The sequence below is a fragment of the Ovis canadensis genome, chromosome 3 (genome assembly GCF_042477335.2).
Source record: "Ovis canadensis isolate MfBH-ARS-UI-01 breed Bighorn chromosome 3, ARS-UI_OviCan_v2, whole genome shotgun sequence".
In the NCBI taxonomy this organism is placed as follows: domain Eukaryota; kingdom Metazoa; phylum Chordata; class Mammalia; order Artiodactyla; family Bovidae; genus Ovis; species Ovis canadensis.
The window spans coordinates 222014168-222027192 of NC_091247.1; the positions used below are offsets into that span (position 1 = coordinate 222014168).

General features: G+C 47.9%; 1 protein-coding gene across 4 annotated transcripts; it reads right to left on the reverse strand.

Moving 5' to 3' along the window:
* Positions 1-332: 332 nt before the first annotated feature.
* Positions 333-12280, reverse strand: JOSD1 (Josephin domain containing 1). Of its 4 annotated transcripts, none has more exons than XM_069586024.1 (5): positions 12174-12280; positions 10241-11051; positions 3415-3543; positions 3089-3283; positions 333-2448 (listed from the first exon to the last, which is right to left on the reverse strand). In XM_069586024.1, exons 2-5 carry the CDS (start codon positions 10423-10425, stop codon positions 2349-2351), a joined length of 609 nt encoding a protein of 202 aa, XP_069442125.1. In that variant the 5' UTR covers positions 10426-11051; positions 12174-12280; the 3' UTR covers positions 333-2348. The 4 variants fall into 4 exon arrangements, with proteins under 4 accessions (XP_069442125.1, XP_069442122.1, XP_069442123.1 ...); XM_069586021.1 differs by having other exon boundaries at positions 11457-12270; XM_069586022.1 differs by lacking the exon at positions 12174-12280 and adding an exon at positions 11323-11460.
* Positions 12281-13025: the final 745 nt, after the last annotated feature.

Below are 13025 nucleotides of genomic sequence, written 5' to 3' on the forward strand. Positions count from 1 at the left end.
TGATGCTGGGGCCTCCCAGGCCCTCTTGAAATACATGATCTACTTGTTAATCAGGGAAAAATATATGACTTGTCAGTAGAAAACTTGTACTTAGATGAAGGTTAGGGTTCTTCATATTGTGGAGCCTAGTTTTTTAAGTTAAACTGAGAAATGTCTTAGATTTCTTTTGAATCAAGTCGTACTTGGTGAATCTTCTGTCTGGATTTTTGAAGTGAAAGGTTTGACCAAAGCACAGTATGTCTCTGAAAGAGGACTTAGAGCAGTTATGAATGCCTTTTAAAACTAAAGTTCACATTTTAAAATGTACATGGTTACAGGATTCAGACATGAAATTTATGTATGGAGTTTTCCATTTTTAATATTTGGTTAAACAAAATACATCTTTTGTAAACAAACCCAGCACAAGGCCAACAAAAAGGAATAAAAGCAAGAAAAAAACAAAGCCTAGGGTTGCCCCTTACTGGGCATCAGGGTCAGGCCTGCCCACTTCCTTAAAGGAAGTGGGGCTTTCTGCCCTTGGGCATCAGCATAGGTCCCTGTTCCTAAGCACCAGAATTGGATATGAACAGAGGAACCAGCCCTGAAATGGTTAAGCATCTTTGCATATCCCATTGGCTTATGGCCTCCAAGTGCACGAGGACTCCTTTGAAGTGAAGTGCCGTCTGCAGGGGCCCAAGCAGACTGGTGGTGAGTTCTCTCCTCCTCCCAGGAAATGGCTTACATCACAGACAGTGCCCATGGACCCAAGTTCCTGCTTGTGACAGCAAGGTTGGCTGTAACTTCTGGCTGGTGGTGGTTGGAATGTCATTGAGCAGGGGTGACGAGCTCCCTGTGGTGCCAAGCAGGTCTGGTGTAGAAAATGGGGCAGAAGACACTGCGGCCACTTGCTGAGAGGGTGAAACGCAGTAGCTGCTTGGTGGCCTCTGTTACTCAGCGTTAAAAAACTGGCCTTGTGGGATTGAAGATACATGTGCAGAAAAAGTGCTGGTGTAAACATGCACTCCAGTCAGTGGGGAGAAAGCCTCAGCTTCGTCCCATTAAGCTTGCTCAGGCTGGACATGCAAGCCCCAGGCTGGCTCTGCTGCTGGATAGGAGTCTGGCCAGTGGGGCAGCTCTCACCTGCCAAGACCACTGATCTGTGAAGGGCTGAACAGGCCACCTCTGCCTACCCCCTGCCTTGAGACCACCACGGCCCCTTTGGTGACAGGCGGTGTAGTCTAACACTTTTCCTTCTGTTTTCCAAAGTTACCAGGAGAAAAGTGGCCTATAGCTATTTAAAGAGGTGGGCGGGGGGGGGGGGGGGGTCAATTCTCAGTTGATCTGTAAAGGAGACTCCAGAGAGATGACAAACCCAGGTCCTAAGCAGAATGCACATATCTACCCAACGTGAGGGCTCTGCTTCTGGTCACCAGAGTGACTCCAAGCCTAAGACTTCTACTAATTTGAGCTGCTCCAAATCTCTGAGGGCTTAGCTTCACAATACTTCCCTTGCCCAACGCTGTCTCAAACTAGTAGAATTTGATGGTGAAGGCAGTCTTATTTGTTTCTGATTTTGCCGGGGCAGGTCAGCTGGGAAAACTGCCCTTTGGCCTGTCTTGTGTCCCCAAACCTAACCAGTGCAGTGAAGTGGCAGGGACGAAGCTGGAGTGAGGCAGACAGGCTGTCCATGCCTGTCCCCAGCCTGGCTTTGGCCACATCCTCTTAGGTATCTAGCTCACCCTGTCATGTTAGAATATTGCAGGATTCAACCACCCGGCATGGAATATTAGAGAACTTTTTCATTATCAGACTTCAAGGATGGCCATAAACCACTCTTAAAAACGGGGTCAGGGTGGCATTGAGGGCTGGAGATAGCATGCTGTGTGGCTGCTGCAGCTCTGGAGATGGTTTCCTGAGAGGCCTTTCTGCTCTGAGGCCTTCAAGCCAGTCCCATGGGCTTTGTCTGGACTGTGTTCAGACTCACCGGTTGCCAGGGAAGGGGACGGGGAGGCAGCGTCCCCCGGGGGTCAGAGCAGCAGTGAACTCCAGCAGAGCCTCTGCCAAGCCCTCACAGAAACCGGGAGAGGCAGCTGAGACCCACCTTCCTTTCTCCTCTCTAAAATAAAACCAAGGTCTCCACAGCTCACCCTAAGCACACAGAGCTCCTGCTTTCCTTTTCCAGGAGCAAGTAACGCTGGTTGGTCCTTCTAACAGTCCACATATCTGTCCTATTGCACTGTCAAATCAGAGGGGAAAAAAACCCGATGAGATGTTTGGGGAAGTGGCAAGGGCAGACCCATGGTAGAGGCTGCAGCACAGCACGGAGGATTTCAGGAGGCTGAGGTGGCGGGAGGCTGGCTGGGGCTGCATCACACGTCAGCCCTCCAACTCTGATGGGCCTCCACCTCTTCTGGTACCACCAGCAGGAGTTCACAGTTCTTTCCTCGCAAATGATGTTTTAGAAATTTCCTACAGGAAAAAAAGGGTACATCAAAGAGAAAATGAAATGCTAGTAAAATTGCAAATGCCAGTCTTGGGGCCACATGTTCACTGCCAGGCAGTAACCTTGCTGTTTATACCCTGGCAGTCCTGAACACAGTCTAGTCGTCTTGTTCTTGGAGCACTGCACGTTTGGTTACCTCTCAATCTTTCCAGTTAAATTTCCAATCTGAACTTTTGCTCATCCTCATATATTACTGCCAACAGTAGCCAGTTCTGTGAGGAAGAGAGCCCCAAGTATTCTTAAGAACTTCTAATCGTAAAAAAAAAAAAAAGAAACGGTTCCTTCTTTGGTCCTAAGAAAATTTAGGCCCAAATGTCTGTCTTCCTTTCTCTGAACTGGCAGCTATACTGTCACAACCGTCTAAGTTGGAGAATGTTACAAGAGCAGTCCCACCAAACCGGAAAGCCAGCATCCAAGGTAATGGCACTTCTCCACCAGGGGACTTAACATCCTCTGGGGCCATGGAAGATTCAGGTCTTTTAAATCTAAGACCTATGATTCTAAGTAACAACAGGGAGAGGATCCACAGAGCTAGGAATTTCACACTTGCCTTGTCAAATACCCAAAGGTAAGTTCAACCTGCCACTACACCAGCCACACAGGTACCTGAGCTCACTCTTGCCTCCAATCCATTCAGGCATCTTCAGTTTGGAGTCGAGATTGTAGTAGGCACCTCCCACCTCTCGAACACAGATCCAGTGCTGCCTTTTGAGTGGCAGCTTCAGGGGACCCCAGCACAGGCTGGAGGGCAGGTTCATAATGAAGCCCATAACGTTTGTGAGAGCAATGGCGCCAACATCCCTGCAGAACAGAAACAGAGTCAGGCCCCACGGTGTCAGCCAGCTCCCCAGGATTCCCTGGCTGTAACCCCACCACTGGCTTCCTTTCCAGCTGAGTGTCAGATCCCTTCAAGTCAAGCCTGGTTCGATTACCTGCGCTTGTCCCACCAAACAGCTTCATAGCCTTTGGTCTGAAGTGCTGCCATAATGACGTTCACATCGTAGTTCCCATTTCCCAGCATGCTCTTCTTGTGGGGGGTCACCATGGTGTTTGGCGATAGCCTGCAAATGCGACAGGAGGGAAGCTGAGATCGGCTGGCCAGCCCAAGCCCTCCTGGCCCCACACTGGCAGGGACAGAAGACACTTTACACCACTGCCCCTGGAAGCCTGTTGCCGTCCGCTCAAGTTAGTGTAACCAGTTTTTTACTAAAGTATTTTGTAGTCTGGGCTCCTGCTGTCTAGGGATTTATCTTTCTTTTGACGCAAAACAGTAATTCAGCAGTGGTGGCACCTATCTGCCTGCCATTTAGAAAGTGCGTCTATAGTGAATTCAATGGATATAAAGAAAAATCTCTCATTTATGAAATCCCCAGACTTCCCTTTTCTGAAATCTTCTTTGCTGATCTCCCTGCTTTGATACAGCCTTTTTTTTAACATTAGAAAATAGGATTTGATATTTTGATTTGCATGGGTAGTATCTGTCATTAGTTTTACTTTTTACAATTTAAATGCTTTCTATTTAAGGCCTGCATACTTGGTAATTATTAATTATTAAATACTCAAAGGCCTACACACAGGTAACATCAATGTATGAACTGGGGCCACAGGGAAAGTGATTAAAAACAGTATTAAACTGAAATGCATGAACCACCTAAAGGTATTCCAAATATACACGTGTGTGAAATACTGGAATTTGAAAGAAAATACACCAACTGAAAAATACTTTTGCCACCAGACAAGCAAAACTCAACTGCAGTCTGGTTCGCTTGCTGGCTTTGAGCCATCTTTGAGTCAGCCCTCTTTAGCCACTCCTCCATCTTCAGATAAGGTCAGTTCTGGAGGCATTTCCGACCTTATTAATTTGCTTTCGCCGGCTGCGCAGGCCAGGACCTGCAGAAAGGTGGGGCAGCACACATCTCACCCCAAGGAGATGTCGTTGAGTCCCTCAGGAATACAGGTGGAGAATGGCCATCTAGGAGGCTGCTAACTGCCATCTCCAGAAGAGAATCAGATCTTGCAGTCAACTCTAAAAATTTAAGAGATCTTAGACTCTACACACAGCAACCATACTGGCATTTTTCCAACATACTCTTGCCGCTGCTTAAACCCTCCAAGGCTCCCAAAGCACTTAAATACGATCTAAATGACATTGGCAGGTCTGTAAGACCCTTAGGATTCTGCTGACCTCATCACTACCTCCCAGCACAAAGACCTTCTGTCTACTACCTGGACATACAAGCTCTCTCTTTCGGGCCTCTGCACTCACTGTCTCCGATGTCTGGAATGCTCTTCCCCTACATCTCCACTCGGCCTGCTCCTCATCATGTGGGTCTCAAGTGTTACTGCCCTAGAGACCTTTTCTCACCGGCCAACCTTAACTTTCTCCCAGTCATTTCCTCTTACATCCACCTGCTCCAATTTAATTACAGCCCAGGTTACTACCGGACGTTTTCTGACTTGCCTGTGGGCTAATAAGAGGAAAGGCCAGCCAAGTCCCTTGGCTTGGGTCTAAAATGTAGCTTGATAGGATAAAGGCTCTCAGTGCATTCTTGGGCACTTAGAGTAAATGAGAAAGCCTATGGAAGAAAGCCTATCTCAAGATATATCGAGTTGCTTTCTTTCACCAACTTTTCAACAGCATCTCGACCCCTTCAGTGAAGTCTCCAGCCAGTAGATGCACGAAGGTTCCAGTGGAGAAACTGCCAAGTCTTCCACCTCTTTTGCCACCTAACTTGCTACCAGGCTTGACCCTTAGTGCTGTCCCTTCAGTGTGTTCCCAAGGACCACAGAAGGTGCTCAGTACAGTAGCTGAATGAATCACGGAAACAGGTTACCCCTTAAATGCCAATATTTACCTTGAGTCTCCAGGAGACAGCGGTTGGGGGTGGGGTTTGGGGAGGCGGGTTAGTAAAAGGTTTCAGTTTCCAAACATCCTTGACTGCAGTTTTTTGAAGTGCATCTTTGAGGACTAGAGTTTCCAAGGGCGTCTTCCCCTTGCCCTACATCTTCTATCTCAGATTCAAACCCTTGCCTGTCTATTCCTCCTCTCTCCCCCTAACTGGAGGCCCCTTATCTCACACCTGGATATTTTGAAACAGATTCCTAAATTGACCTCCGTGCTTCCAAACACTCCTTCCGCCTACTCAGCCTGTATGTTCCTGCCACATTCACCAAAGTGTCATTTCAGTTACTTACGTAAGAGCTGCTGATGGAGCCAACTGCCTCCTTGGCCAACTCCGGCCCTCGCAGCCTACTTGATGTGCTGTTTCCCTTTCACTGGGCTTAGTGTACTTCAGGTACCATGACCGTGTGGCCTCTTTTCTTTAGCCTAGTCCTTGTTCCAAGCTAAATCCTAAAGCTTTTTCAAGTTCCACCTAACACCCAGCCTTTTCCATGAAACCCTTCTTGACTCCAATGTAGTAGGAAAAAAAAGAGCGATCTAAGGACCACACATATTTGAGTTCACATCCAAGCAGCATCAGTATCAATTTTGAGATTTAATCTCCATGCCTGTTAGCTTACCTGTAAACATGGGAACTATTCCTATCTTATAGGACCACTGAAGAATTCAGTTATTTCACACTTGTCCAACGAAACAGCAGATGGAGGAGTGGCTAAACAAATAAATGCCCAAAGTGAGGTGACTGTCTCTCTCATAGCTGGGCACTAGCAACTGAATAACCATGTGTTTGCCAAACCAATCAATATAGGAAAGGCCAAGAATGGTTTCCATCTCAATCCTAGAGGAGAGGTCATTTGACTAAGTGGAATCCAAGGACTTCCCTGGTGGTCCAGTGGTTCAGACTCTGTGCTTCTTGTGCAGGAGCACGGGTTCAACCCCTGGCTGGGAAACTAAGCTGCCACAGGCTGGGTGCAACCAACAAGAAAAAAAAGATAAAAAATTTTTTGAAGAAGTGGGCTCTATCCATTGTGCCCATTAAACCAGCACTTGTTTTTACTTTAACAATAATCAGGTGCCCACTGTGTTAGCTACTTTTAAGAGATTTATCACGTAATCCTTCCAGCAATCTTGAGATTAACCCCACAGTGTAAACAAGGAAGCTGAGGTACAGAGGTCAGGGTGGCTTACACAGTCATATACAGCTAGTAAGTAGCAGAGCTAGGAATTCACCTCTAAACCTAAAGCTACACTCAACAGTCTCCTGGATACCTCAATACAGCTCCCGCTGAATCCCATGGGAATCCTACTGTCTCAGTGGAATGTTTTCTTGAGATTCCGCAGTGATCTCCTGTTAAAGACTGTCTTAATAATTTCCACGGAGATTCTGAACTATACACTAGCCTCTCATTTTTGTCACCAAGGCAGACGTAAGAGCCCTGAGACGTGAAGTCATCCTCAAGTGAGAAGATGGGTTCCAGTTTTCCCCTGATGTCTGCGTCCTCAGTTAAGGCTCTGGTCCTCTCCTGTGGTTACCACCGTGTTTGTCTAAGGTGATGTTTCAGGTTTCAATGAAAAGGAGATGTGGAAACATTTCATCAAGATTCCTTTTCTCTCAATTTTTTCCTTTTTATCAGTTCTGAAGAGGTGTGACCTTAGAAAATATGGCTCGGGACCTCCTAACGTGTTTTTAAATTTTTAAATACATAAAAGCACAGATTACAGGGCCAGGCACACCGAAGGGTTCTGTAGGTGGTGGCGATGAGGAGGAGTCTGCCTGGCCCTTGGATAAGCAAATTTAAATCTCTAGAGGTTAACACTCAACAACACATTTTCTCAGTTTACAACCACCATACCTTTAATGTGGCTCCTCCCTTTAAATGTGTGCTCAGGGACTTTTTAATGGGGGGTAGAAGGGCTTCTCTGTGGCAGAGGATGTTCACCAGCATCTGTAATCCCTTATAGTTTGATCTTTTCTCCAATTTCAGTTGTTCATCCTTTCCAACCTCTCGCTATGACTACAGTCGTGACCACTACCTTCAAATCCTGGACTGAGCCTGTCACACCGGACTGTCTCTGCCCTGTTCCTGCGTTGCTGTCATTAGCTCAGTCCTTTCCAAATCCCTATTCATTTCCATTTCTACCATGAGTCATCTCATACCCACAACTGCACTGAAACTCCACCCTGCTTTTGTATTTCTTCTACCTGGCTAGAATTCAACTACAAGGACGAACTTCCTCTCAACAAATGGCATTAATCAAAAACTTTTCCCCATTTCTACCATTTATCAACATCTTCAAAACAGCACAGAACTTAGAATCTGGGAATTTAAAATTACCTAGTTAACATTACTGTCAACATTGCTCTTTTCTGTTAAGATCCAAACAGATTATCTTTTTCCCTTTAAACTGCTCTAAATTCCAAAGTTCTAATTCACTTAAATCTATTCTCAAGCTGGGTCAATGTACAGTTCTGAGCTGTATTACTTCTCTGTGGCTAAGTCTTCTTCAGCTTGCTTTCTTTACAGCACTGAGTGGTGCCTGGCACACTGCAGGCAGCTAGTAAATGTTTGCTTAAAAAATTCCATCCTCTCTCCCTCACCTCTTCTCCCTCTTTTTTTTCCCCTCTGATTCCTTTCACACTTCTTTGTTTCTCTGTATTCACACAGAATCTTCCCATATTAAATACTCTGTACAGAATGCCACCTCTCGAGTGGTAGGGTACAAATATTCTCATATTTACATGGACATTTACATCATGCTGACAGGTAACTGGACAATGCAGTACAACTTGCTAAAGCTTCAAAAGCCAGGAACAGAACTTTGGTTCTATGTGAGTTTAGTAAATATTTAGCATTCTTTCAATCGGGGAAAACACAGCTGAAAGAGTCCTGATATTATCCATGAACAGCTTATAATCACAGTCCACATCTTCAGACCCAGGCCCAACTTCCTAGAATCGTGAGCAGCTACTGACGATATAATTGCTCTGACACCCCTTCCCAATATTCAGGAAGGAGCAGGGCAGTTAGGAAAGCAGGTCCTCCATTCACAAAGCTTGGGTCCAAATCCTGCGATTAATAGGTCTCTGTTCCCTTATCTGAAAAAATCAAAAGTAACACGATCTACCTTGTAAGATGGGTGTCAGGAGCGAGGTAACACAAGGAAAGCACTCAGAACAGTGCTCTGCACGGAGTGAGTGCTCATCTGTGTTAGTGATTATCATCATGTTGGCCTGGGCCAAATTTACCGAAGTGAAAAACTTCTGAATGGACACACAGAATCTTGTACTCGACTTTTGCTAGTTGAGTGAAACTGGGTAAATTGCTTAAGGTGAATTCTGGTTTCCTAGGGTCACTCCTAATCAGGTTGTAAGATTGTCAGAGTTCAAAGTACTAAGCACATCCAAGCACTCAGGGTCTTTTCCTTCTCCCTAGTCTTCAATTAGGAAATAATTTGCAAATATTTAGTCAGGAGTAACGATGTATTAATGGCTGGCCAAATGGAAGCAGTCTAAAGGACTGGCCTCCAACAATCTGAGACAAATCATCTCATCTCCCAGGGCCCTATTTCCTGAAGAGAGTTCATTCTACTTGCCAGGTAATGGCTATGATGCAAAGGACACAATGCCTGCTAAGGCATTACTATGGTTATTATTGACCTTGGAAAATAATTACCCTCATTATAACTCTGTCAGCACAACAAGATTAACATTCTTTTAAAAGAGGGCCTATGGTTCTTTTAGGGTAAAAGGTCCATACCTATGCTTCAAAAATCACCTCAGAAAGGTTGCTCTCAACTGTAATTCAGGCCCTCCTGGGACCATAATTTCATCTCTGAATGGAGTCAGAGAAGGATCTTCTGTAACTGCCAACATGCACCGCTTGAAGAATTCCTGAGCTTTCTCCGCACTTGAGAACTGAGCAGGATAACTCTTTAGAAGCTGGAGTAGTGAGACAGGCTCACTGCCAAAGTTGCTATGGACTGCAGACATGCTGCTCATCCAGACACTGCCGAACCATTTCTCAAACTCTCTGAGAGAAAAATTTTAAAACATCAAAGCTGAGAGAAAAAAGCTGAACTTCTATCAACCTGTCTGGTAGCACTTTGCAAAGTAGATAAGCAAGGCCATCTGGAATGAAGTAGAAAGGGGAGGGGACCTAGAGTCAGCTTCAAATTATAGCTTTGCTACTTCAAAGCTGTTTGGACATTACCTGACCTTTCCTTCTCTTTCTTTATCAGTAAAATAGAGACAGTAAATGGACTAAGAGAGCTAAACAAAACACCATATAAAAAGCACCAAGGCCAGCACATGGCTTCATAGAGAAGCCGAGTGTTGTGCAAGAACTTTCTTATGGAACCCACAACATTTCAACTCTGATGACAGGTGATTGAGTGTGTACCTATCTGGTTCCCCTTCTAGGCTCTTAAAACTCCTGGAGGGCAGGACTTGAGCAGCACTAATATTACAGTGGTCAACAGCACAGCAACAAACCTGGATTTAACCTTGGCTTGCTTCATTTCTTGTTATGTTACCTTGGGCAAATTACTGAACTTCTCTGAGCCCTGTCTTTATCCACAAACTGGAAATAACTACACATTCCAATGGACTGTAGAGGGGATCCCTTGAGATAACACCACTGAGGCTCTTAGCACTGACCCTAGCCCACTGGAGGTGCTCAGTAAATGGTCCTGATTCTCTTTCCCATTCCTGTGTCCCTTACACCTGCTAACAGCATCTAGCTAATAAGCCGTTAGTTTGAAGGTTTATGCAGCAGAGAAGTTGCCCCATGCACAGAAATTCAGAAAGAGCAAAAACTGTATGTATAAAGACCCCAACGAGAAGGGGAGTTTCCTACCTCTGGAAAATCTCTTGCAGCGTTTCCCGGGTGAAGGCATTGCTGTCCTGGAAGACGTTATTGAGGGCGTGCAGAGCACAGAGCTCCCTGCGCTGTTTCTCATGGTAGATTTGTGGGGGTGCTGCCTGGGGCAGCTCCAATGATTCAGATTTGACCTTGTCTCCTTTCCATGGCACGCAACTCATGTTTTTCCTTTTAGGTTCCAGAGAGGGCTAAAAACACCCCACCCTTCCCTCCCAAGGAGGAATGTAAGCTTCTCAGTCTTTTGAGAATTCCTGAGGTCCACCTTACTTTCTGGTGTCCATGATTTATGCTTTGTCACGGGGAGAAGAAAAGGTTGGACTCAAAAGGAAAAATAATCCCCCTCTTCTCAACAAAAAGATAACTTTTGGATTAGCATATTTCACCGCCACTGTCAAAGTGCAGAAGTTTTAAAAAACCGTGTAAAATCAAAGACCTTGTTTTCCTTCTTCCACCCCCTTCAAAAAAACCCAACGATTTTCTTGTTGTATTTTCTCTCTGCAAATGCCAACCAGGCCTCAAGGCAAGACGACCGAATGGAATCGGTCACATCGCTCCTTTTCTTCCATTTCTTTGGAACCACGAAGCTACTGGCTCGGGAGACAAGGCCTAAGCGGCGGATAAAACGCAAATTTCGAGCAGCTAACGAGGGCTGGCTGGCGTGGGTTCGCGGGCCCTGCTGCGGCCTCGGGGGAGGCTCTCCATCCTCTCGGGTGCGGCGGGACCTCGAGAGGCCGAGGCGGACGCAGCTCCTTCGGAAAGCGCGAACTCTCACCCTCTCGACGCGGCCCTACAGAGAAGACAACTCCTGTCAGCTCCGGCGGTGGTGCGGGCCACCGCGGAGGACCGGGCTGCCCCGGGAAGCGGCGAGGCGGGTCCCGCCCCGGCCCCAGCCCCAGGGAAGGTCCTTCGCGGCGACGCGCAGGCCAGTCAGGGGTGGGGCCGGACAGCTCGCCTCGCTCTCGGGGGCCTGGGCCCACCCAGCTCGCAGCCCCCACCCCAACCTCCCCGCCCGTCACGTGAGTGCAAAAACCGAGCCGCCCTCCCGCCGCTCCCCTAACCCCGGTCCCCGCGCCGCCCGGACAGCTTGCCGCCGCGCTGCCGCTCGCCCTCTCACTGCTGCGGGCAGCCACCTGGAGCTGCGGGCCGCCACCTGGGCCGCGCTCCGGGCGGGCGGGCAGGCGACCGCACTCACCTGAGGCCGACGTCAGCGGTCCCCGCCCGGCGCGTGCTCCGGAAACGCCCTCCTGCGCCGTTTCCCCGCTCCCGCCCGGCCGCGGCGTCACGTCTGACGTCAGCGTGACGCCAGCGGCGCCGGCTTCGGGGCGCGGCGGCGGTTCCGTTAACAGGGTGCGGGCTGCTTTGGGTCTCCTAGGGGTGCGGGTTTAGGAGTTCGGGGGCCGCGGCAGCAGCGGCGGCGGCGCCGCTAGCTCGCCGTAGGAAGAGCTAAGTACCGGATTCCTCAGCTCTGTTCCTTCCGGGGCTGGGCTGGCTGGGCTGGCCAGGCGGCCCGGCGAGTCCCACCCCGGTGCCTGTTCCGCCCTTCGCTTCCCCATCTCTCTCCTGGGCGTCGGCTCCGTTCCAGGGCGGCGACCCGGCCCGCGGCTGCACTTTAGCGGCTCTTCCCACCCGTCCGCTTTCTCTGACTGGACTTTTGGGGCTGAGTGTTTGCGCGAACCCGGACTAGTCTTCCCTGCGCCGACCGTTTTATGTTTATCTAGCACGCCGTTTACCAGGTTATTTCATAGCACTTTACCGACGCGGTCGGGCGCAGATTTTCTTGGTTAATGGGCCCGACCGCCGTCCCTTTTCAGGAGCTCCTGCGTGCTAAGTTCCTTGCTGCGAGCCGAGTTTGAAATGGTGTACAGCCCTATTTCAGTTGCTTGGTGCCGAATTTCGGCTTGCTACTCACAGACCACCGTCCTTTTGCCTTCAGGTTCCCGTCTGGTCCATGGTGGCGGCCATAGAGTTTTCCTCTGAATTTTCTCTAGGTCTATCTTGAGAGCAGTGTGTGTGTCTGGAAGATGAATTCAGTCTCGCATGAATCTCCGCCCCCCGCTTTTTTCTTTTCCTTTTGAATTTTTGTTCAGAAAGTTCGAAAAACAATAAAAACGACTCGGTCATTTCTTTATCTGCTTCAACAGAACTCACTGTTAAAACACAAAGTTCAATTGAGTAAATTTGAAAATCTAATTGAGTTATTAAATAACTCATGTATCTGGCAGCACCCCAGCTAATAAATAGAAAGGTGCTCCTGGAAGTTGTGCAAAATGGAAGGTTTTTAATAGAAGAAAGTGGATTGTATCGCTGGAAGGGCAAATCCCCTTATAGGAAGGCAAGGGTTTTTATCAGGCAGATTAGCTCAGTAGTGATTAAAGATACTACTCCTGATAGAGGCTGAAACTGCAATTTAGTTAGGTGTTAAATCTTGGCTGGGCTTAACACAATATCTTCCCAGATGGTTTGGTGGTAAAAAGTCTGCCTCCAGATTTTGGAGGCACTCCAAATTTGCACTCCAGAGCAAGAGAGGCAAGAGGTCTGGGTGTTGAGCTCTGGGCCGGGAAGATTCCCTGGAGTAAGAAATGGCAACCCACTCCAGTATTCTTGCCTGGAAATTTTCGTGGACAGGAGCCTGGTGGGCTACAGTTCATAGGGTCGCAAAGAGATGTGACTGAGCATGCACCAACAGGTGACTGTACAGACGCACTTAGCAGGTTGTGTGCCTGCCTGTGTGGCTGGGAGTCCTCTGCCCTGATTGACACAA